Consider the following 26519-nt stretch of genomic DNA (forward strand, 5'->3'; position numbering starts at 1 on the left):
GTATTAATTATGAAAATACCAGTGCCTGCTTTTTTGACCATTTATTTCCAAATAAAAAATATAGAGGTACCTAATTAAATTCACACTGTAGTTTCCAATTTTTAAGAATGAAATCAGTGTTTGTTCACAAGGAAATGAAATGTACCGGTGGCATTTGTAGTTTACTAATAGCTAAAGGCAAGAGGTTCTGGTTGTGAATGATGAGGTATTCTGCTTGCTGGTAAGATCTCCTTATTATTAAATTTTGGTTAGCCTTGGATAGAGGATGTGAAATCTTTTTGTTTTACCTTACTGTAGTGTCTATGTAAGTAATCCTTTTCCCTGTATCTTCTTGTTATGTAAGTTGGCTGAACTGCTGTGATTAGTTGAACTTGAATCTTTATTACTAATGGGAACTATTTATCTATTGGCCTTAGGATCAGAGGGAGAAGTTTCTTCTCAAAATAAACACATTCATATTGAAACAGTTTGTCCACCTATAATTGAAATGGAGGCTAATTATTAACCCACCTTGCTTGGGTTACTGGAAATTATTTTTATGTAAGACATTTATCTTGCTTTTAACACACTTATCATGTTCATGTGTTTCTTTTCTTCTCAAAATACCTTATGCTCCTTGGTTGCTGCTTCTGTTGGGCCAGTCTTGGAGAATGTTGCTAATGGGTCAGAGGGTTCTGATTTCTCACATAACTAAATACAAACCACACCTTTACAGACCACACCTTTAGGCCAAAAAAAAGTGACACAGGCAATAAACCTTTTTTAACTGATTGCAAGAGAGAGGAAAGAAGTACTTGGTGCTGGCTAATAAAGGTTTGACACTACTGTCATTTTAATCTGTTTGAATTCAATTTTTCCTCCTCTCAGTAGAATTCAGTTATTCAGAAAAAAAAAAAACAAAAAACCAAAAAGAAGAGAACAGAAAAAGGTAGAGGTGATACATTACTGGGACTAATATCTTTTGTAGAAGAGATTATATCTGTTGATAGTTCTAACGTTTTATTTGTCATATATGTACCTCTTAATGGAGCATAATAATTAGTAAGATCTGTAGAGGCTTGTAGAAATGGAAGAAGGTCTAACTCTAATGCCATAGTTGCCATGGGAAAAAAATTAAACAGAAGAAATACTTCTTGTTTCAGGTACAAATAACTCATGAAAGCCATGGTCATAACTCTGTAACAATTTAAGAAACTTCCTTCTTACAACTCAACTCCCAGTTTCTACTATTGCCCTGTAGAGAGCTGAATTTGAGAGGGAATCACAGGCTGTTGGTCTGACTGTGCCAAATGTTGAAATGTGCTTTTTTGATTCAGTTGGGAATTACAGTACTGCAGCTGAAAAAGAAACACAGTTGTGGGGGAACATAATAGGCAGTTGTTCCTTGTTCCTTCCAATTCTTCTTGTTATCTTGTCATGTAAGGGGAGAGAAGAAAAAGATGCTAAACACATGTACTGCCATTGCTTGTGATATGCTACAGAAATCACTTTCCCAATACCTTGGAGTCTTTCAATTTCCTCCCTCTTTAGGGTTTAAACCCTATGAGTCCCCCTGGTGGCAGCAGGGCTGGGGGATGTTCCACTCCCCACTGAGGCTTGGGGAGCAATGTGTGGCCCCTGCTTTCTGTTTTTGTCTTTTTTTCCAAGTCTTCAACTTCTTTTGTCTAGTGACTATTATGGGAACTAATATAAAAGCATTGTAGTTGTAGGGAAAAAATGCAAGTTTTATGGAAGTGGGGTTTACTGCAGATAGATTCTAACGTGAGATGAAAGGTATTATATAAAAGTACAGCTCCAACTTGCAGTTTTTAGGTCTTTCTGCTTACTAGCTCTGATTTGGTTTGTTTTTCTTTTTTCAGTGTTTGGATAAGAATTGTTTCGTATAACTGGATGAATGTAATAGACAAGGAATGGGGTGGGGAGTTCTAAATGTTTCATGCTATGCAGAGACAAAAAGCATAATGATTTGTTTATCTAGTAGATCAAATTAAAAAAAATATGATAGGGTTTTCTTCTTTGTTATCTTAAATGTATTTGGGACATTAAGTACTCCAGAGTTTTGACTGATTGATCTTTAGTAATGAGTAGTCCTAGTAGTATTAGAAAGCAGAGCACACATTTTAATTTAAAAAATTGAACTATTTATGTGTTCATTCAAGGCAAACAAACAAAAAGTGCCAGAATAAGCTTTCAAAAAGGAAGTTCATCAGAAAAGAAAAATAATCATTGAAATATTGCTTTGTGTAAAGAATTATCTGCCACAAAGCAGTCTGTACCTCTTATTTGAAATGGAGGTAGTAAGACTGTTGTCTTACATAGAATAAACTTCTTATATGTGTGTATATATATATATATTTATATTTGTCAACCTTGGGGTAACTCTATGTTACATATAGTAAAATCACTGTTCTAAGTCACTTTATTGTTAAAAGTCACTTGTTTTAAGGTTTGTGGGTTTTTTTTTGATTGGTTGGTTTTGGTTAATGTTTCTTGCAAAAGAGTACTTTTAAGAAGGAGAATCTATATCAAATGAAGGTATACGTATATAAATAACATGGTCAGTAGGCAGGAACATAATTTTTTGTTTCTTTTTTTCCAATAAATGCTGGCTTGTTATCTTAGAAAGTTGTGAAATATGTTAAAACTGAGTGTCAGACTTTCATCCTTGATTGGTGTTCTAGATGTTTCTATCACTGTGGTTGAATCCTTAATGCACCAAACCAACCTGAACTAACCATTGCTACTGGATGGAAAATAGTAGCCCAGCATCAGATGAGTAGTGTGTCACTGACTGAGGTTTTTTTAATAAAACAACTTTATCCCTTCAGCAGTTTGTATCTTGACTGGTCTCAGTCTCTCCTGAAAGAGCCATGAAAGGGTCTCTGCCCTTCTAAGATTGGTTGACAATAACTTTAAGAGGTTGATAGGCAGTAATTCTTATCTGTTGTTTCCAAAGAAATCATCAGCTGAATTTTCAGTAATTGCAAATTCAGTGTTGGAAATAAGAGTAAATTCTTAGAAGTATTTTTTAGTTGCTAAAGTAAATAAAGATATATTTTTTAGGATTCTATTTCTTGCTTAGTTTCATAACTGATTTTATATACCTGGCCTCCACTGAATGAAACCCTTTGCATAGGAAAAAGATACGTTATTGCATGTATTATTAAATATGAGATGAAAAATATTGAAAACTGAGAAGATGAAATCTGTTAGTTAGGTGGCATGTATGTTTTTCCTTATATCCCTCTTTCCCTTCCTTATCCCTCTTTCCCTGATGAACTAATAATTAGGGTTTTTTAATAAATTAGTTTTTTTAATACATCTCTGTAGTGTTCTTTTTGCACATTCATTTATTCTCTGATTTCATTTCACACTTCAGTCTTGTTAGTAAGATATCATGCTTTTCAGTGCTTGGCTTTTCTACTTTTTTTTCCCCCAGTGTTTTATGTTGTTATGAACAAAATAAACTTGTTCTCTCTTTGCATTTTCTCAGAAACTACTAAAATTTCCATCTAAAATAATACAAATGAGCATGTAAATATTGAAACTTAATTTGGCCTTTTGATAATAATTAAGACTCAGGTAATTGTGCTCTTTTTAAACATTTGGGGTTAATTCCTATAAAGGTGTACATGATGAGCATGTGTAGTGAAAACTTCTAATTAAGTATGCTGTAGCAGACCTGTGAAAACAGCAGTCAGCTGGTGTTGTGATGGAAATGCTTTAAAATTGTTAAATCAAAAAATTAAGTGTTCTTGCTTGTCTTGCAGCTCTTGGGTGGCAAGGGTTGTAGATAAGTCCAGAGGCAGCGAGTGTACAGAGACCTCTGGCCTTTGGTTAGAGAATTCAGATTTTCTATGAAAGGTAGAAGACTAAGAATGGAAAGATCAGCTTAAATACATTCCTTCTTTTAGTCTTTTTTTTTTCTTTCTTTTTTCTTTTAAATAAAACACATGCATGGATTTAATCTTGACATAGCACATAATTTGCCTTGAAGACAATTTTCTGCATTGAATCTGGGCTGTCTTTAGCATCAAGGGCTTCTGTAAATGGATGGAAAATGGTTAAGTTGCTGCTTATGCCCCCAGCATTTCTGCCCTCATTCCCATTGTCACTGAAGGATCCATTTTTATGTAATGAATTTTAGTTGGGTGACAAAGGGGAAAATTAGGGATAATCAGTGTTTGATTTGGGGGAGAGAATATGGCAAGATTTATGATGCAAATACTGGTAACTTAGTATTCAGAAATGCTTTCAGCTAGATAAAAGTAAGAGAAATCTTTAGATAGTAAATGCAAAGTAGAAAAACAATCACATCTAAATCTGATTAGATGACTGCAAGTTAAACATAGTTTTAACTGCTTGGTCAATTTGCAACTTCAAAGCAGGGTACAGTTGTTAAGACAGAAAAGCCTGTTACTTAGTGCTGATATATTTTGTAAAGTTTGCATGTCTTAAATGGTTTCTATGAGGTCCTCTGCTTTTCAGAAGCAAACCACTTTGATTTGATAGTAGTTAGCTGTTCACTGGTTGTTATACAACTGTTACATGCTTAATTGAAATTGGTTATTTTGTTTCTACATTTAGAAACAGTCTAATACATAAAAATATTAAAGAAATACCCCTTAAATGCTGCTGCTAAGATTTGATGATTTTTAACTTTCTTTTTTAAAGGCTATATGTAAGTTTTGCTAATTATATGGCTTGTACAAATTAATTTTCTACCAGCATAAGAGAATATGAAGAAAACCTTGCTAAATTATTTAATGTTCACTTGGGAATATGGTGAACTGCTGGTGTCAAAGTCATAATTTGTGACTGAAGCACCCATCTAACCAAGTAGTTAGTCATCCATTGACAATGATGATGAACCTATGGGTTTTTTTTAAAAGAAAGAATTTTCCTAATTCTTGCTTCAACTGTTTTGCCCACTTTTCAAATGTTTTTAGGCTAAAGCATTACTAATTTATAATATTTATTCTGCAGCAAGTTTAACTTTATCCATCTGGGAAGTAATTTCTGCTGATATGTTATATTTCTGTCTGTTATCAACATTTTGCATTATGGCATCTTTGCATTTCCAGGCTCCACATAAGGCTCCTTCAATGTGGAAAAGGGCAATTGTAGTGCTGGGGAGCAGGCAGCCAGGCTGAAGTGGCAAGTTTTTGACAAGTAACAATTGAATAAGCCATGGCTGTAAAAAGAAGGGCGTGGATTTAAACTAACAAGAGGTGTAATTGAAACATAAAGTAAAAGCAAGCTAAAAATAAGACTGTCCACTCTATCAGTACTCATTTGACTGAAAATACAAAATGAAATTACTTTTCTGTGTGGTTTAATTCCAGCAGTGGCAAAAATAACTATTGGAGCTTTTGCAATTGCTCACCATGTAATTGATATAAGGATGACAGTTGGGAGCAGATTAAATGAAATACTGAAGAAATTAGCTGCTGAATGTCTTTCTGCTCAGTATTTTTGAGTGATGCCTCTTGCAGAACCAACACTTCTGTGAGAGCAGCACAAATTGATAACTGCTGTAGATCTCACGTAGAACTGCAGTACTGGAAAAGTGACAATGACTCACTCTCTAATTGGAAGACTGTTTAATAAAGAACATAAAATGTACTATGGCTTAGGCAGATAAATTATTTGGTTTCGGTATTTGCTTGTAATGACTAGTAGTAATTTAAATGAGTAGGGATCTAACCCTTTTCACAGACTTCTGGTATGTGGGAAGGGGTGAGTATCCAAGTATCTGGAATTGGAGCTCAGGGTGGATATGAATGGAAAATAGCAAGTTTACAAAAACTTCATTATGTAATTCATAACACAGAGATTTTTAAATTGTTCTGTGTACTGTACGAAGGCACAGTTTTGCCGTGCTGTACTCAAATGAAGTGCCTTCAACTGTGAGATGCTTTAAGTGATGAGCTTCCAGTGTTTCCTGCAAAAATTTTACATGCTGGCTGAGCTATATCTCATGGTTTTTAGTATAGTTTTGGATGCCTAGGAAGTTACTAAAACTTTTGTTATATTCAATTAATGCTAGGCTGTTCCAAACTGATAAAATTAAGGACATCTGTGAGAAATTGTTATTGAAGTGAAAAAGCGTACTGCCAAATTTATTTGTACACAAATATTACTGAAAGTTATCGGTATATTTGGAATACTAACATTTGGGAGAACTCAAGTGATATTTGACTGAAAGCATAGGAAGATTTTTATAAAAATTGCTGTATCTAAAAGGTTATTCAAAAGTTCAAGTAGGCATTGTAGCTCAAACTGCTTCATTTAACAATGTGTGTGTTGGAGGGGAGATTAGGCCATTTTAGGTTATTTTTTTTTTTCCCCAATGGGAAACAAAGTCACTGGGGAAAACAAAAACATTTTGGTTGTTACAGTTTGAGACAATACATAATATTAGGCAGAGCAAATATTTGCCTTCATTTTGGAAAGGAGCTGGCATTTACATTGTGTTTGTTTTTCTGCCGCAGTGTAAAGCCGTCCCCAGCTGAAGGAGTCAAATCCAATCCCTCCAAGCGGCACAGGGACCGCCTGAATGCGGAGCTGGACCGCCTGGCGAGCCTGCTGCCCTTCCCGCAGGACGTGATCGCCAAGTTGGATAAGCTGTCTGTGCTTAGGCTTAGCGTCAGTTACCTGAGAGCAAAAAGTTTTTTTGATGGTAAGCATTGGGAATTTATTTGGGTTTGAACTGCTTGTAAAATTCAGTTTATACTGTATGTTGATTTCAGCTGTTTAAGTGCTTAAAACTGTTAAATTTATCTGCATTTTAATGGAACCTCCAGTTGAATTAATATATACAATGTAACTGTGTAAAGTAAGCTTTCCACTTTCTTGAAACCAAATGTAACTACTTACATTTCACTTAGGTCACCAGTCATTCAAAGCTTTGCATTTGGAAGTAATATTGCCCTTAATGAGTCCTTCAATCCTTTTCATCAGACTGTCAAAGATGCCCAAGAGATTTCTCTTTTCCCCCTCAGAAAATTGCCTTAGTAAAACTATTACTGTTTCAAAATATGTCATAGGACTTCCCATCCAGCTGTATTTTGCATAATGATTCATCAAAAATGACTTTGCTTTGATACAAAGTAATTGATAGTGCCCCTTCCTACAGTTTATTGCAAAGGTGACTTGTAAAGGATAGATACGAAATCTTTCCCATGTCCAAGCCCTGATTAATGCAGGACATGAGGCATTAAAATGACAGCTAAGGTTCTGCAGTTATGTTCTGCACAGCAGGTGTGCACTGACCCCAGTCCTGGCCAGGGCAATACAGCAGCACTCAGAGTAGTCATGGGGTCAGAATGTGTGTCCTTGGTCACCTCCGAGCTGGCCAAGGAGTCCTGTCCCTCTCTCTCTCCCCTTCACTACCTGAGCTGCTCTGTAGAGTGGGATGCACTGCTTGGCTTCCTGCCTGTATCCTAAAAGGCAGGAGTAGTCTGATCCTATTCATTGCAGGAATGAAGCAAGGAGCTTGTATGTAATTAATTGTCCTTTTCTTTTATCAGTCACTGAGATTTTACAGTTATTATATTGAAGATGAAATCTTATCAATCAGCTGTAGCTAAAGAATCTTATTGCAATGAAGTTGATATTAAATTTCAAGTTTTATTTGACATTATAATAAACTCTGTCCTCATCAGTTTAAGATTGTCTCAGCCTTCCAAACATGGATGAAAGGATTCAAGAAACCTGTCTAAAACAGTTCCATGTTTTCCTGCAGGAATACAGAATATTAGTTTTCATTTATTGTGTCAACTGGCTTCAGTTTATTAGTGCTTATGAATTTATATTGTTTTATTGTTTGAAGAATATATCCAAGTGTCTTGATTTCTGTGATTGTTCAGGACAATTTTTAGTATGAAGTTCAACCTCTGAAGCTAGAGCTGGCCAAATATTTCTAGCTGTGCTTTTTTCAAATGCAAATATTTTCTCCCATCAAATGATAGTTCTCTTGGCACCTCAGTTTCATGAAAATCTTTGCAAAAGGTTATCTCAGATAGACTGCTGTAAAAGAAATTATTTTACCTATCTGTGTTCTCTTGGTGAATTGAAGAAGTTCTCATCTCAATGAAATGTGTTTTGTTGTGGTTGCTTTAATGATGTTTTCTGAAATAATTCAAGTTTTTGTCTTACTTGGGAGGGAGTGATAATAGTAAATCTTAATTTCTTATTCCAATTTCTTGTGGAATGGGACTGCTTAATTTTTATTCTTCCTGCTTCTTCCCCCCAGTTTGCTCTTGAAGGTCCTGGAATAAAGTTTAAGGCTATGATTTAAAGTTTAAGGTGTGATTTCTCTACAGGGAAAAAAAGAATTGATACCTTCAGTAGAAGCTGTCTTAAAGGGTTTTATTAGCAGAAAAAGTCTTTTTGCTGCTTCTTTTCAGATCTTTGTGTTGTAGGACCTACAAATCAGGTTAGTATCAGTCTCCATCTGAAGGTATTTAAAGACTAACGTTGATGACTTCAGTGAAGATAAACAAAAGTAACCAATTTGTGACTGACAGAAGAGTGAAAATTAGGTCTTTAGACTATTTTAGTAGTCTTAAATAACATGGAATCTATTTCAGTAACATTCACCTTCCGAAAGAAAAATTAGTACTTTGAAGAACAGAATTGGCAAAAAAGCCTTGAAAAGCCCCAGGTTTGATTTTCATGCTCTGTCTGTGCTGTGCTTCTCAGAATGGTTTTTTTTGAAAGAGCATTTTGTGTGGTTGGATACATGTGGAAAACCCTGTAGAATAAATCTGACAAATGTAAGAGGGAGCACTGATTGTCACCTTGAGTGCCCAGGCTGAGCCAAGGCTCCACTTTATTAACGCAGCATGCTGAAGTGAAGGGAAACGCTAAATGAATAACAGGATGCAAATGGGGGGTGTGTAAATTCCTGCGGAAAGTAAAATATAAACGCGTAATCATATGATCTTGCTTGAAAGGAAACCCAAGTTTTTGCTGTAACAATAGATATTTTTTTCAAAGAAAACACTTGCATTTTTCCAAGTTTAAATAATCTAGAGTGAATGTCTGTTTTCTGAAGGCGGAAGTCTGTAGGGAGAAAAAGAACTCTTTTTGTGAAAGACATCTCAAAGAGTTACATCAATTTGAATAAATGTGACTCACTTTAACATCTACAGGGTTTTCTGGTGTTACTTAAAAGCTAAATGTGTGTGTTTATATATATGTGTATATATATATAAAAAATAAATGAGTAGGGGTTTCATTTCCCCTAGTTATTAAGATGGTAGAGTGGTACAGAATGTTCTCTGGAGCTAAAGACAGGTGAGTTTTTCTGTAGTGTCTACTGAAATATGGTAGACCTCTGCACGCGTGCAGTATTTCAGGTTGTAGGAAATAGTTGTATGCATTTTACTCTTCCACAGCCTCAAAAGATCTTAGTGTTGGTGATTGTATTCTGTTGGGCAGTGGCTTTTGATTGTTGTTTTTTTGTTAATGAAGTTATTGTGCTGCTAAGTGACTCTTTACATACACTATACTTTAGTGTGATCAGGGTAGTTTCAAGTCCACATGGTGTCAGCAGGCTTTCTGTATGCCCATGTCAGGCATGCTTTTATATGTACAGATTTGACCTTATTCAAGGAGGAAATTGTAGTAGTAGGATTAAAATAGTGAGTCTCAAGTCTGTTTCTTTATATAAAGTCTTGTGCGGCAAGTCAAAGCTAAAAAGTGGTTTAGGGTGGTGTCACTTCTCAGCTGTGCACTTCTACCTGCTGTACTGAAGTGGATTAGCAGTCCTCAAAGTCAAGCAGGTTAGCTTAAATCACTGCTGGAGTGTTTATTTTGTGCATGTAAGATACTTTCTGAAAGTGGCTTAAGGCAAGCTTTTTATATATAAGAGACTGGGATGAATCAGGCAGGTGTCTGCTGACAATCACTAAAGCCTTTTTGTGTTGTCCTGGTATTATTTCAGTTCATTTTGCTGTTAAGTGCCCATGCATGTGTGCATTCAGCAGTGAAAAATATAAAGTAGAATGTGGGACAACAGCTCTTTGTGTGGATGCAGGTTAGTGTGAGCTCAGCATCTGGAGCACAACTGGACAATCATTTAGGCATAGCCTGTGTTCCCCATCCATACTAAAGGAAAAAGCCCTTTTGCCTCTAGCTTTGGTCGTTGGTTATATGATGAATTGATAGTCATTAAAGTACTTTACTGTGGTAAAGAAAATCATTCATAATTGTTCTTGGGATTTTGGTGAAACAGATTAAAGGGTTAAAAGAGTTTATATGACTGATCACTTTTTTTAATGTTAGGGGCTTAATTTTTCTTCTTAAAGGTGTACTGAGAATAAAGGAGAGGCTTGCAGAATCTAAAATGAAGTAGCTGTGCTATGTGTGTGTATCAATACATAAGAAACAAAATTCAACATGTTGCTTATTAATTGTCCTTTCATCCATTTCGCTAAGAATTCCTGTGGTTTAAAGTATTTGGGTTTTTTTCCCTTCTTGCTTATTGGGCAGTATTTTGCATTTATAGAAGAAAGTTTCCGCTCAAAATTAGTTTAGAATTGGTTTCTTATGTGGGATGCTAGGGATTCTGGCAAGCACAGCAATAACAAAATAATTAAGATTTATTTTTTCCACTAAGTTTGCATTGCCTTTTTTCTTTAACTTTGTAATATAATTAACACACATTCCTTGGCATCGTATGGCTTAAATTTGCAGTGCAGCCATTGTCATCACATAGAATATATTTTTTGATAATGTATTTTTCCTGTCATGCCCACTGTTCTATCATGCTATGTGCTGGAGAGAACAGACTGCATGTGGTTCCTGTTCTGGAGAGTATGGCTAAGATGTAGAAATGGGAAAGACAGGCAAAGTGGGAGACAATGTGTTTATTCTGTCACACTGAGAAGGGCAGCAACATTTTGCCAGTCTAGCAGATATAGATAGCCCTTCATCCAAGTGTCACGTGGTGGTCTGGAACAGAAACCTGAAAGCACAAAAATTATTAAAGTGCAGCCCAGTAAGACCAGGATAATACAGTCCTGACTTGCTTTTATTTTAGACATTTACCATCTTTGCCTGCTGTGTGTGTCTAATGCAGTTTTCCTCGTGTATTTTTTGAAGGTGTGACTTCCCTTTCAAGTTATACCTCCTTTCCCTGCTCCTGTTGCTGCATGCATAGATAATTGATCTCCACACCAGGAAAAGCTACAGCCCTGTAGAGCAGTGGAATTAGGCTGCACTTACTGCTCTGGAGTGTTTCTGTAGATGCTGTGTAGGAATTTGCTGCTGCCAGTAGCTTCTAGTGGGCCTGGTTAGTATTACTTGATTCATGACTATCTTGAGCTGTTTTTCTACACCCAAGGTAGAAAATACCCCATAGTTTGGTTGTTCTCTAATTACTTTCCTGTATCTGGTATTTTATACCATGCACATGAAGTAATTTTCACAGTTTTGAATGCACTTCTTTGAATCTTGTCTGAGAGTTGGAGAGAAAAAAATATTGGGGGAAAAAAACCCCAACCCAAACAAACCAACTCTGTTTCCTTTTGTACTGTCTTCGCCCTGGCCCAAATACTAAATTAATACAAAATGTGAACCTGGGAATTGTATAGCTATTTCAGTACCAGACTACCATACCATTCATGTTATTTTCTAATCCATGCTGCTTCTTTCACTGCTTGTCTTTTTTTTTTTTTTCCCTCCAGACCTCCCCCCTTCCCTCCAATCCCCTGAGATTCACACTGACCATTTGGGACTGTCTGCTACAGACTATTTTAGCCTGTATTTTACGTAACAGATGATAAGTAGGGATTTAAGCTTTGAAGTCCTAAATTCTGATCTTCAAAAATGATGATTAGAGCCATGCAGCTGTGACATCACTCTAAATCTCAAAATATGTATGTTTCCACAATCTTAGCTTTTATTTTTAGGAGTGCTGTGTCACTAAGCATCTGATGCAGCTGGGCAGCTCTATACCCCCATGGATTGATGCAATTTAATATAACCCAAACGGAATATCTAAGATTGAAAATTCTGTTTATATAACAAAGTAAGAACTTAAAATGTTAGTGTATTTGTAGTATAAGAGGAGAAACCAGAGACAAATGCTAACAGTTAATATGTTCTTTGGATTTTCTTTTCCTATTACATTCTGGTATTTCAGTGATTGATGTTAATCATTGTTGGAACTCCCTTTGCAAGGAAGAGAAATGAAAGGTTATTTCTTCTTCTCTGCCCTGTGTGTACTATTTAATCAAAGGCATATGAAAAGTCAGTGTAGGAGCCTCTTATGTTCCACAAAGCTGTTGTAAAATTACTTAAAAACCCTGTCCCAGTATGCAGAGCATTTGTTACTTCTCTGTAGGCCTAGTTAATAGGGAGATTAGTTTTAAGCATACTGTTCTGCGCTTTACTCAGGATTCCCAACTCTTGTTTGCAAGGTCAGAGCCTAAAATATAATTTATCCTATTCTAGCAACATCAGTGTCCTGGAGATTGACACTGCTGTATGACATTGAAACCTAGAACAGGTAGCAAGATAAAAAGCCTAGCCTGAGGAAGTACCTCTGCTTCTCTGGCCTTGTATATTCCAGGTCTTTTTATCTTTTCTAACATTATTGCTGTACTGTAGCACCTAAAATTAAAGTGATTTGGAGCTTTTTGGTTTTGTAATATAAATCACCACAACTGTTGCTCCCTCTTCCAATGACAGCTTGAGTGGAGAATTATAACTAGAGCTTGAACTGGGCTCTCAACATCTGTCTTCCATGGGCTTCATGATTCATCCATCTGAATTTGTAGAAGTATGGTTTGCTTGACTATGACCTTAGAAATATGTCCTAGTTTTTTAAGGCTTCAGTATGAATGTAAATTAAAAATGTGTACAAATAATCTGTTAATACTGGAATGGTTTTTGCTGCTCTCTGTGCTGTTTGTGACTCAGCAGTTTTCCTCCTGTGTGTGTTTGCCAATGGGAGAAATGCCCTAGTTTTGCCTTATCAGAATACAGATACAGTCAAACAGGAAATAAGACATGTATGATTGAGTTCTGTAGATGTTTACAGTTTTAGCTAGTTCTAACACTGTTTGTTTTTCCTGAGTAAACAAAAGCTTCACCTCTGTTTGAACAGTTTCTGCTGCGTACATGCTTTCATAAACTACTCGCTTAAAGAATGATTGCTTTGTGAATGGTCTTGGAGATCCAGCCGGAAGCTAATTCTATTTACCAGACCTTGGTCATTGTAATTGTTTATTTTATTAATTTATTATTAAAAATAATAAATTAAATTAAATAACTTACCTCTTTTTAAAGAGGCAAAAAATAATGAATTTCAAATGTGCTCTTCAAAGTTTCAGGTAATGCATTGATAAATGTTTCCTGGGAAAAGTCTCTCAGGAGTTCCTGCTCATCAGTGCTATGTCCAATCTGTGCATGTTTAAGAAGGTATTCTGGTAATGGTAAAACTTCACCATAGTTATTCTAGAAACTTAAATGAACTAAACTGTAAGAACTAGAATGAGCCGTTATCTGAAACTCCTTAAGAAAGTGTAGGTTTACTGCCTGCCAGCTGTGAACATTAAAAGGGACCTACAAATGGGAATTAGTTGTCCTTACTGATGCATGCTAAACTCTGTTTTTAATTGAACAAAGAGATGCTCATTTTTTTCCACTGAATAATTGCCTCTTGAAATTCAACCCATGTGCCTTTTGAATTGCACAGTACTGCACACTTTGTGCATGGCATTGTATAACATCTAATGAGCTGAAATATATACATCCTTGGCCCCTCAAGACAAGTTCTAACTATTGCATAAAGTAGGGATTACTGGAGTAAGTCCACTGCCTGACTGGTCAAATAATCTGACTCCCCAATCAAACTCTGTTGTCACATATTCAGCAGTAAAATTCCTGGGGCCACCAGAAGACACTAGCTTTGTGAATGAATTCCCTTTTTCCTCTTGGTGTCTCCATCTGAGCTACAAACTGAAGGATGATGTCTTTCCTTTATTGATCCTTTTCTTTATGCTGCATTTTTTAGCATGTTGTATTTTACTTATTTAGAGGAAAAATAAGGGTAGCCCCCAGTTTCCTCCTTGCTTATACAATTTGTTGTTTCATTTACTTTTACCAGACCAAAGACATGCATGTGGCTTTTCACAAGATAAGCCCATGGGCTCTGGCAGTGAAATAAGCTGTGAGTGACTCCTGTATCCCAAGTAGAGAAAAGACAGCCTTGGTCTGGAAAGGAAGCAACCCTCCAAAAGCCAACTTGATTCCCTTGCTATAATTCAGTCATTTCAGAAAGCCTTCTGCTAAGTTGCTGAGAAGTTATGGATTGGTATAAAAATACAACTTCATCTCTTTTGCTGAAATGCATTTTTTCCTCTCTCAAGTTAAATAAGAGATATTTCTGTTAGAAAGTGCTTATTCATTAATATTTTTTTATATAGCAAGGTCTGGAATTGAATGGTCCTATAAAGAAACCTTCCAAACCCACTTCTATATCCTTTTAATGCAGTAGTTGCAAAACTCAACATTGCATTTTACCAGTAGAATAAACTGTCGTCTTTCATGTATGGAATATAATTGACAGTTTCCGTTTTATCAGTTAAAATGGTAGAGAAATTCCCCAGGCAAAAATCCTATGAAGTTGCTGTTGAGCCATCAGTTCAGTGAAGATAAAGACACTGTTTCAGTAGGGAAAAAAAAAAGAATTTGAGTTAATGTTTGAGCACCAGCTCCAAGTTTGCATGAGGTAAGTTGCCTAATAAAACTGATGGATAAGAAAATAACTGGGAACTGTAAAGGGAATTTAAAAAACACTTTTGATTCCTAGGCTTTATGATAAAAATTAATACTGATGTATAAAAAGGAACAGTTATTTCAATATGATTTTTTTCTTTCTTAAGGAAAGACTTCAACCATTTCAGAACTAGTGATTTATTAAAAAATAAAAATCTCTGGTAGTAGATTGTAATTTTCTAGTTGTTATTAACTTGTCTTCTTTTCTACAAACCAAAAGCCTAACAAATGGCAGTTTAAACAATATGTAATATTTGATTCGCTTTTGCTTTGTTCTAACATATTGAAAAATTGTTATAGGAAGAGAGAACTCTGATTTTAGGAACCAAAGGCTCAGAAGTAGGAAACTGTTACTCTAGGTTCAGCTTCCCACAGATCTCATTCCACAAGGAATTAAATTACTTCACTTTCATCTTTGATTTTTTGTGCCTCATCTCAAAAAAATTAGGAAGCCCTTTTTCCATCCCTTTTTGTGGCTAAAGCAGTATCACATCAATAGCTCTGATGATAAGTTACAATTTACCACCATGCACCTCTTGCTGACCTTTTTTCTTTCTGAAGAAGCAAAGATGATGTACCAAGAGAAGCAACTGAATGGGAAATAGCTCAGAAGAAATGTGTGCATGCCAGGATATGGTTTTGGTGATTCAGCTGGTGACTGTCATCTCTGTGATAGTTAGGGGACAAGAGTTCATTGCCTCTGAGTCTGGAAACCACAAGCAGTATACAGTTTGTTATGTGGTTGTTAAGCTTCAAAGCTCAAGTGAGAGATTACAAATTTGAGCAACTGTATGCTTCCTGAGATTTACTTTTCTGTTTTTAAGTACAAGATAAAAGCAAAAGTGAAGTTTTATTCCTTGTGTATGTTTTAAAAAAAAATCTGAATAAAATTTTATCAGGTGACTAGGTGCAACTGACTAACTATAAAACTGACTAACACTTATTTCTGTTCCTCCTACGTTATACATATTCATATGCAGCCATTCTTGAGGCTTGTTTTTTTCTCAGCTTAAAGTTGAGAACTACCACTGATGGATTAGAAATGTAGAAATTCCCACCCACTTTTGACCCTCTCTGACAAAGACATAATACTCCTGATCCTACACTTACAAGGTCCTGTAACCTGCCCACTTCTTGCTCTCAAAAATGGCAAACTGCCTCTCAGCTCCCATGGAAATCTCATTTTGCCTTCCTTTTACCTTCTCTGAATCTGGAAGGCTGATAGGGGTATTTTGAGCAAGATGCACACACCTGCTTTTAGGCTTTAAGGGAATAAACATTTATTCCATAGTGGTTACAACTATTTATAACTCCATTTATGACTCCATTTTTATTTTTCTATTCTTTTTTATTTTGACTTCATTCTGACACCCAGATCAGGAGCAGTGGCTCCTAATGCATAGCACAGTTTGGGGACATCTGGTATAGGAAGTGCAACTGTTTGTGTGAGCAAAGGCTTGAGTCTTCCAAGTGCAGTGACTGAACTCTCATTTTTGTAGGCTGGTGCATGTTGACTTAGTGTGGTGTTTCTGGACTGAATAATTATCATGCTGTGAAATGAGTTTAGTATCAGTCACTTAAGGAAAAAAATATACACAGCTTAGTTGTTGGTTTTACCTTCTGCTTAAGAAAACAGAGTTGTATGAAGTACCACTTTGTAGCAACTGAGGATATGTCCCCCATTTAAGGGAGACTACTGCATAAACACTTAACATTCCACGCTTAATAATGCTGTTAACTCTTTCTTTAAAAAGCAACATTAAACAGGCTAAAAACGTATAAAAACCTGAGTTCAGCTGACCTCTGTAGCAGAGCTTGGGTTGGTTTTAATCAGTGTTGTGAGTGATTCTGTGGTATATAATGGTTTTTCAGCTCTTTAAAATCAGATATTTTATTTATTTGAATCTTTTATTGGTCTTAAGAGAAACACCAATCTAGTTCAACAAGCAGTTTAGGACTTGCTGAGCTATGTTTTGGGAATGGCTCAAAAGAAAGTATACAGTGAAAGCTGAGGAAAATCATCCCACACACAATCTGGTTAAACTTCAAGTTCTTGGGTTAGGTGAATGTTTTAAAACAGAGTATGGTATATATGTTAGGCAACTCTAGTAAAATCTAATATCTTCATTTGGTAAAATGTTTCTAAAACCAGTAAGTGTGTTGCTTCAATATTACTACTTCAGCCAAATTTAAGAATGTCATAGCTACTGTTAATGCTTTTAGAAGAAACATGTTCTGCAGGGGTGTGATATTGTAGGGAAAAGGGTTCAATTACTGTACCACCAATATTTTGCAAAGCATTTTGCTCTAAGCATGCAGCAAGCATGTTTTTTTCTTTAATAATTTTTCTGTAGTTGGCAATGCAAATTTACTATTTGTTAGTAGTAAATTTTATAGACAATAAGGGCTGTGAATTGAGGAGTGAGATTTAGCCAACATTTTGTACATTTGTCTGGGCGGGAAGAAAATTGGACATAAAGAGCTCAGGCATTAAACTACTGCTGTTCATGCTAGCTTTCCATTTTAGTGGGTCTAGCACTAGAATGTGGACTTTCAGACATGATGTTTCTGCTACTTCAAAAATCAAGAGATCTTAATCAAGAAATTTTTTGAGGATAAACTGCTTATGTTATGAGATTTGCATGTTTGAGCTGAATTAGGAGTAGTTCAGCAGAACACTGTCGACAAGATTTACAATTGCATTTAGTCTGATTTTTATATTTTAAAAACATTTTATAACCACTGCTTACATATTTAACTCACTTTAGAATTCAAGACCAAAATAGACATTTGCTTCTCTGAAACCCTACTGGAAGAAAAGGTTGCTGGGCAGTTTCAGTTCAAGATAAGGTTGTGTGTTTCTGTTGCTGTTTTAATGTTTTTGCATTAGTGATACAGAAAAGAATATGGATTGAGAAAATGCTGAAAAAAAAAGGTGGTTAATTGTCTGGACTTATGAGTATTATGCTGTGCTAGGTGGTTTCTTTCTCAGACACAACTTCTGCTTACTTAATTAAAAGTGCTTGCTGTAATGAGAATAGGCTTAAAAAAGAAAATCTGGTTTTGCTGGACAGACCAAGTAATTAGGCTAACTTTTGAAAACAATAAAAAGGCTTGATTGTTAAAAAAACCAAACAAAAGAATTCTGAGTGGGCCTGAGTGTGCAAGCACATCACCCTTCACCAAATGGTTGTGAGCTGCCTACTCATCATAATGTGTGATTTAGGATATGTTAGAAATTAAAAGTTATGGCAAGCTTTCAAAAGTCATGAATGTGTGATACGGATCAGTTGTATTTTTGACCTCTTCCTAATTTGTTTTCCCAATAAAATAGAGTTTAAAAACCATGGAATTGCATGCAAGACTGGATGAAAATAGAGAACACTTACAAAATCATTAGAATACATATCAGAGAATTAAATAAGATGCACATCTCATAAAAGAGAGAAAAAGCTATAAAAGCAGTGTGCACAAATGAGAAGTTTAAAAGCAAAGTTAAAATAACAAAGAAGAACATTTTACACTAAGCAATTAGGAAGCCTGGGAAACAGTGGAATGTTGTAATAAATATTATAAGCTATATAGGAAAAAATAATTCAGGCAAAGGATTGGATTACTAACAATCTAAAAAATGTAATGGACAATGAGAAAAATGTAATGGGTCTTACAGTGCCTCTTGTAACTAGAGAAGAAAGCATTAGAGATCCTAATGACAGAATTAGGTTCCACCTGTTGCGTGCAAGAATGCTGGTTCAGTCTTATAAGCTTGTTTCTTGCAGGATTTGAATCCATCTGAATTAGACCAAAACAGAGGAATGCAATAAAAACTTGTGCAAAATCAGGGAACCATGGCTATGTTTGAGAGGAACCTTAGCAAGTGTTTTCATTCCATGCCTTTCAACTTCAAATTACTTTGCCTTCATTTCACGTCACCTGTAACATCCATGCCAGTCTGTGTTTGTATAATGCAAAGGATTTGTGTTTCTTGTGCACATATTTACTTACATTTCCATTCATGGGGTCAAGAGCAGTGCTGAGGGGAGCTAATGCTGTGAAATGCATTTTCTCTCTGGAATACTATGGCTCAAGTGAGTCTCTACATCTATGTACAATAACATGTTTTTGGAAGAGCTCCCACCCTTGCACTTCAAATAGTGTCTCTCCATTAAAAGAGAAAAATATCTGCTGTCCTTTGTGCCTTCCTCTAACTGAGGATACCTGACTGTTAGTGACTAAGCTGACCAGACTAACCTAAGCAGCTGAGACTGTCCTTCAGTTTTAACCCTTTGTCTTATTTTAAGCTCCTAGGTGTCCTAGAAAAGAATATAGCCACGTTCATTTTTGCCTCTTCTCTCCCAGGAAACCCATACGTAAATTATTTTATAATCTCTTGGAGAGGATTTGTCTGATTAAGGAACATAAATGAATGGGGAGGGGAGGCAGTATCAAGTGGAAGGGGACAGATCCTGATGATATACTATTAGGTGGTATAACTGTTCAGAAAAGACTACTGCTCTAAACCCATCTGGGAGAAAATTACTTGTGCAGACTCTTTCAGTGCTGTGCAAAGCCATGTGCTGCTTTTAACTCTTGTATGGGTGAAATCATACAGGAAAAGATTTGTCTCCCTTTGGATTTGGTAATGCCCCCCAAGCCCACAGTTGCCCATGTTCATAAAGTGGGTCATGTTTTCATTCAAAATGAAAATAAAACACAGGAATTTACAGTGTATATAAATATTTTCATACTTGAGGTATCTTTAAAGTATTCTGAAGATTCTTTGTCTGCATTATCTAACCCCACTCTATGGCTGTATTAAAGTAAATGTCAAAGTAGAGACATGATAAATTAAATGCAAGAGACTTTTGAAGAAATTGCTTCAGTTTCTTTCACTTTTTTATGAAGGTACTGAAGTAAGAATACACTTACATTTCAGACATTTTCAGATATTCTGACTTTATTCTGACTCAAGATTTCATGATGGCATTGAATGCTCAGCTATGTTATTCTTACAGGAATCCTTCTAGGACTCCCTGGTGGGAATCCCTGCCTTTGTAGAGGTGTTTACTGACTTTTATATGTCATGACTAAATTCTCTCCTTTGCTTGTCTTCTCTGATGCAAGAACCCAGTGGTGCTATTATGAACCTTCTTTGCATCAAAAATTTGAGCTCTGCATTCAAGGAACTTTTAAAATGTGAAACATACTATTTAATGTGCAAAGCTGTACTTCATGCTTACAGGTATTGGAAGGTTCTCTGGAAGATATGCAGTCAAGATTATCACTTTCCAAGATATCACACCGGACGATTTAATCTTCCCTAATTAGAAACTTAATGCTTAACAGGATGTAGCTCATGTGGCAGCACCTGAGAGATGTTTAGGGAATCAGTTCTGTATTTTAATATCTTTATGGTTTTCTTTCTGATGTTGAACATTGCAATCAGTGGGAGCTAAAGAACTAATAAGTTTCCCAAAATGCCACTTTCTTTTGTAAAAACAAACTAGGAAATAATAATAATTAAAAGAATCCTTCTAATGGGATATCTGCTTCATTTAGATTATATTAAGGCCACTGAACTTTCTTCCTCTTAAGACATTGATAATAGCCTTAAGAAATTTACACTTAAATAATAATTGTGTAATTTCTAGTAACTCAAAAATTAATCTCAGCCTGGTAAATTGTTAGTTGATGCAGTAAGTGCAAATATAACATTGCTGCAAGATCACCTTTTGTATGTACATCTCTGAAAAGAAATGTTGCTGTCTACTTTCAGAATGTAGAATAGAATAGACTTTCAGAATAGACTACATGTTACTTGAATTTAGAGATTGTCACCACACTTAAAGGTTCTGTATAAGAAAGTTACATGCATAAGATAAATGGAACTAAGAGATCCAAATAATAAATAATTTTATAAAAGCTGGTTGTTTTTTGTATTTTTATGCCAAGCAACAGTGAAAGTTGCAATCACTTCTGATTCTTTTGTGTATTTTATGAGCAGGATCAATTGCTTATAGCAGAAGATTTTGGTGTTTTGCTTGCAGAGTGAGTTGATTCCAGATTGAATGTAAAATATTTGTTACTTGAATTTATTCTGTGAGGCTGGCAGCTATACATTTATGTATGCAAAGTGTAATACTACTAAATGTTTGGAATGAAATAGTAGATTTTTGTTGGCACTAGGATCTAAGGATGGAAATGCCATTTGGTGCCTAAAAGCAAAAACTGTAAATTACTACAGTCCTAACTGGACTAAACACCCATAGTTCCTTTAATGAGAAATACATTACTGAATTACATATAGCTTATTTTTAATTCACCCCTAAATTATTCCAATTATGCTTGAGGAGAGAGATGAATATCATAGTTTTCACAGCCTGCATGAAGAGCAGGAAAATAAATCTGATACATTAACTACTACTTTTTTAATAGCTTATTTTGTTGATAGAGCTAGAAATAGAATAGGAAAGCTCACAGAAAGATTAACTTTTTATCTTCTCTGCAAAGCCAAGCTGTCCTGAAGAAGGAATGCCTAGCAATTTGGTTTCAGTCTTTTTGTTTCAGTTAAATCTCAGAAGCTGTGTATATACTTTGTACAAAACAGACCATGTCTATCCCACCTGGTTTTTTATCTTGGTGCAGGTCAGTACATTCCTCTGCTCATACATTAGTATAGTCATCACCAGTAATATGCCTTTTTAATTTCCTTTTGCACTTGAGTTTTTTCAGTTTAAACATACCTGAGAAACCAGTAATGCTTTTAGCAGGGTGAATTTTATTTTATTTTGCTGAGTAGCTTATGCATATGTACCACAGAGCTGAAACAGTATAGACTCATTTCACTTTTCCTATAATGGTAAAATAACATAAATCAAACTTTTCCAATAGTCTTGCACAGCCTTGTTGTTTTAGTTGAATGTTTGGGTCAGAAAGAGTTAAGAACTGGTTGTGGAATATTAAAACTTGCAGTGAAAAGATTGTAGTGATAGTTTTCTACTCCGTTAAATGTAATGTTAGATTCAGTGACATTTAATAATTGGCCATCACATTTGAAAATATTTGATGTATGGAAAGGAGGCTTATAAAATGGTGAGGTTGCAGCTATATGTGTTATCATATATGTTCTACTAAATTTTATTTAGGCTCCAGGTTTGTTTTAGCTGTTGAGCTTGGCAGCCCTGGCTGAAGCTGGTGGTGGTGAATATTGAGCTCTGTGATTTACTGCTCACTGTGTGGAAGAGGAATCACTGGGTTTGTTTTACCTGAGCACTGTATGCTGTGAGCTGTGGTAACTCAAAGGCAAATATGTTCCCTGCTAAAGCTATCCAAGCTGTGGAGTGAACCATGTGCTCTCTTGGGTTGGAAGGCATGCTGGGGGAAAGTGTTTGAGGGCTGTCTCACCTTTCTAAATCAAAGTCTTCTGTTCTTCAAACCATTGCATTTCTTGCCATTTTATTACTTGTGTTTTGTGGCAAGAATGAGGGTCACTCAACTTTGTATTCATTTGGAATGCAGGTATCTGTAGCTGAGCTGCAGAATTAATAAACTATATCCAGGATGTGTTTGTAAGCAAGCTGCTCTCCAACAGAGATGAAAACTGCTTAGAAATTGAAACATCTACGTCCTTTTATAAATTTATGTATTAAATGTAATGGCAAAATGAAATCCTTAAATTATGATTTGCAGTAGTGTTACAAAAATGGTGATGTGCAAGGCAGTGAGGGGGGGATGTGTACAGCTTTTGCCAAGAATGCTCATATTGCTCTTCCTTCTTTTGTGCTGTAAGGTCAGGGAAATAAGTATGAAGTTGTGCCTGGAATCAGTCTGGACTTATTTCCGCAAAACAATTCATAGCAGCAGTATATTTGAAAAAAAAAGTTATTATCAGAATATGCCATAATTTATAAACTCAAATTAAAACACTCTTGGTGAGTTCAGCATCCTCCTGCACAAAGGGCTGGGATGCAGGAAGGAAGTGGGGTTTGTCTCACTAACAGTCACCATCTGAATCCTGCAGAGAGTTCCGTGTCATCTTTTCATCTGTCCTATGTGCATCTCCCTCACTAACACATTAAAACTAATAATAGATTCTCATTCTGGTTTATCAAAGCTTTTATTCAATGGATTAATTTTAGAACTGAAGTAAATGTGGAAGTGAAATTTGGTTTCTATTTAAAGATTAAACAAATATGGTGAATACTTGCAACTGGATTATTTTATATACAAATATATCTTGTCTTTAATGACAGCTGTCAAAGGAACATATTTGTAAGTGTTGTTATGAATAATTCAAATAGCTTAGTAGAGCAGATGGAGTCAATTGAGTGAAATTGTCACTAGAGTGCTTCAAAGTATTTTTGCACTATTTTAGCTTACATTTTAAATTGTTAAACTAAATGCATATATTTCTGTAACTTTCTGGTTTTTTTCTGATGAACATAGTAAAATAAATTGCTAATGTAATTTTTTTACCTAAGAATCAACTGCATAAGGATAACTTGATGTGTATTTTGGGAGGAACTGCTCAACTATGAAAAGTGATTTTGCTTTTCTTCTTGGCTAAATCCCAAATATTCTAAGCATATGGAACAATTTAGCAGAAAATATGTAATTATCAAACAGCTCTGTCTTTGCCACCTTGAAAATTATTTCTTGTGGCAGAGTAAATGAAACCTCATGTTTAGGTTTTATTTCATTTGATCTTTCGCTGCTTTGGCAGTAGAATACAAAAAATATGACAGATGGCACCATTAAAATATGAGTTGATTTGTGCTTACTCTAATATGAATCTGAATATGCTTGATAAAGGCATGGCACAAACTTGTAACTGAAATTTTGAAGCAAAGTACATTTATCTTGGTAAGAACATGAACAATCTGTGTAACTGTAAAAACAAATTTAATATCATGCAGGTGTTCACAAGAAAATATGTGCACATTATTCCTTTTATTATAAATAAAACTGCAATCAAATTTTGGCTTTAAGCTTGTTTCTGTTTCTCTTTTCTATGGGGAGGCCAATATCAGTGATTGCCAATTCTCCATTGCAGTGTCCACTCTGCGGGCAGATAGCCTTAATGATAATGTAGCCTACCCTATAAAAAACCACTTTTTACAACATTAAAAATGTTCTGTCAAGATTAATTCAGTATGCTGTTATTTACTTGACTTCTGATTTTTCTTCATTACCTTACTAGACCTAAAGTCTTTTGAAAATGGAATTGTCTGGACTAGATTATGCATTTCCCATGAAACATTCATCCCATAACAGAGTGGTCCCTTTCCAATGGGGACTGGGTCAGAGATAAATCTTGCCCTTTTTTGTCAGTGTCCCAGATGGAACATGCTTTCTGATTTGGTATTTCAGACTTGAGAAACATTTTTTTTCTTTTATATATGGTAGATATTTTTCAGCAGGAAGAGTAAGGTATTGCAGTACCCCCAGCTTTCAGACCTCTTCTGCAGTGGAAAAGGAAGGAGTGGAACCACCTGTAGCAGAGGAGTGAATAAAACCTGGGTTTATATCCTGACATTGAAAAAAAGAACTATGTAATTTTCTTCAGACCTGTAAAAGAATCAGTGACTACCAGCTGCCAGAAGAACCTGGATTTATGCCATACTGGGGAAGAGTCAGGAGAAATCCATTTCTGCACCATGCTTAGGCTCAGGGTGACATGGGTGGCAAGCCATTCTTACCCATCCAGAGGGAGGTACAGCAGCTCTGCAGGCTGAGGCTTACAGTGGAACTTAGAAAACTCCCAGTTTAAATACCATATGTACTTCAGTTTCCTAAATAGTATGTTGGGTATTGAACCCCAAATTTCGTGTATCAGGTCCTTTATATGGATCTGGCCTTCTGGAGTTGTGCACTACTCTGGCCTATAGCCATATCCATCTCTGCTGCAATTGTGCACGTTAAAATCATGTTTCCTGTTATATGACTGTTTTCAGGAGTCTGGGAGCCAGACAATAACTGTCTAAACTAAAATATTGAGAATTTTTTTCACTTCAGTAGCTGCAGTTAATAAATACTGGTAAGTATTTTTGTAAACTTGTAGTCATTTTCAAAGTCCCAGCTTTTCTGGTGAGACTAAAACAAGTGACATGGAAGCCTTTTTATTAATCTGGACTTAGCTGTCTTTTGTATCTCCCTTCTGAAGATTTTGGTAGATCCTCTTGAAGCAGTCTTGGAGGTAGTATTGAAGGGTACATTCCTGTAGAACAGGGTTACTCCATTTATCACAGAGTTTAAAACAACTGCGATTCTCCAGAACATCTGAGATTGTCAGTCAGTTTGTCAAATCAAGTTAGGGTCTTACAAATATCACAGGAACAGGAAGAAAGAAGCCCTAGAGGGTACACATTAGAGGAGATGACTGTATTTGTCATGTTTAGCATGGCTGTCTGTGGATGTACCAAGTAGGGTAATACAAAAAAGGGAGAAGAGCTGTTGAAGTTAATGGGCAGTGTTATCACAGGAGGACATAGGCTGGATGGGATAAAATGGTCACCGGGGATTAGAGGATTTCCAGTAAAATAAGCAAAGAAAGCCTTACTAGAATGTCAGTGAGGGGAGAAAGAGAAAAAAAAAAAAGGAGGAAGAAGTAAGTATTATTCAGATTTAACTAAATATTTGCTGTGGTGATGCAGTGTAGCAGCAGTTATTGCCTTAAAGTGTTGCTTTGTCCCCTTTAAGACATTGCATCTTCCAACTTACCTTTTGAATGGCATTTCAGGTGCAGTGAAAGTTGAACATGTTTCAAAAAGCATTTTGTGAGGAAATGGTAATTACTATGTACAGCCTTTCCAATGTTGTATTTTCTTTAGAAATAAGAATTTATGGAATTCCTAAACAAGAAAGGAATGCATGTGAAATGAAGAGTCAGTGAAAGGAGCAATTCTTTCTGAGCATCTAGCAAAGTCTCATGTTTACTGTAAAGCTGTGGAACTTAGTTATGTGGAAGCAGATGGAAATCCCTTTTGAATTTGCTGTAGTATTGTTGACTTCAGAGATACAAGATTCTGCAACATCACACCATGGGTATCTCTGAGCTCCGTGGCCAGGTAGTGCCACAGCTCCAGAGAGGTTCCTTTTGCTGTCAGATTCTCAGAACAATATTTGTATTTCTAGACAGTTGCAAAACAAACAAAATTTCTCCACAGCACAAACAGAAAACAAACAAAACCCCCCAAACTCTCAAGACCCCCAACCCCTCTCCTCCCCAACTGAAAAAATTCTGCCAGTCCACACAAGCCACATAATTCTTCTAAAGTATGAAACTGAAGAAGAAACTGAACAAGCAACAAGAAACTGAAATCTTGATACGATACTATCACTCATCTTTCTTTGTGTGTGTGGTTGCCCTCCAGGGCAATCTCATCAAGGCAGGAGCTTTCTGTGTTTATGTGTATCTGTGGGTAAAATTAAGTGGTGATGTTTAATAAATAGCATTTAAGTATCTGTCTTGATTTCTGAAGCAGTTTATTAAAAGTAGACTGCAAACATTAAAATATTAAGAAAATTTTGTGTACCTTTTGGTTTACTTGTGCTAAAAGCTTGTGCTATGAAAGGGACATACCAATTCTGTATTTAGTATTGTTGGGAATAAAACCTTTACTAGAGTGTTTTTTTAAAACAATAAGTAAAATTTTCTATATTAATTTTAGAATCTTAAAACCATAAAATATGTTAAAATATTTTATGGTATTGAAGAAAAGGTTCTG

At 35.7% G+C, this 26519-nt stretch overlaps 1 protein-coding gene across 1 annotated transcript in view; it reads left to right on the plus strand.

Moving 5' to 3' along the window:
• AHR (aryl hydrocarbon receptor) overlaps positions 1-26519 on the plus strand; it is a 62345-nt gene that overhangs the window by 1725 nt on the left and 34101 nt on the right. Inside the window, exon 2 of the mRNA XM_054639574.2 lies at positions 6495-6682. Within this exon, the coding sequence (XP_054495549.2) occupies positions 6495-6682 (188 nt within the window). The remainder of the gene's footprint in view (positions 1-6494; positions 6683-26519) is intronic.

The sequence above is a fragment of the Agelaius phoeniceus genome, chromosome 1, assembly GCF_051311805.1.
Source record: "Agelaius phoeniceus isolate bAgePho1 chromosome 1, bAgePho1.hap1, whole genome shotgun sequence".
Classification (NCBI taxonomy): Eukaryota; Metazoa; Chordata; class Aves; order Passeriformes; family Icteridae; genus Agelaius; species Agelaius phoeniceus.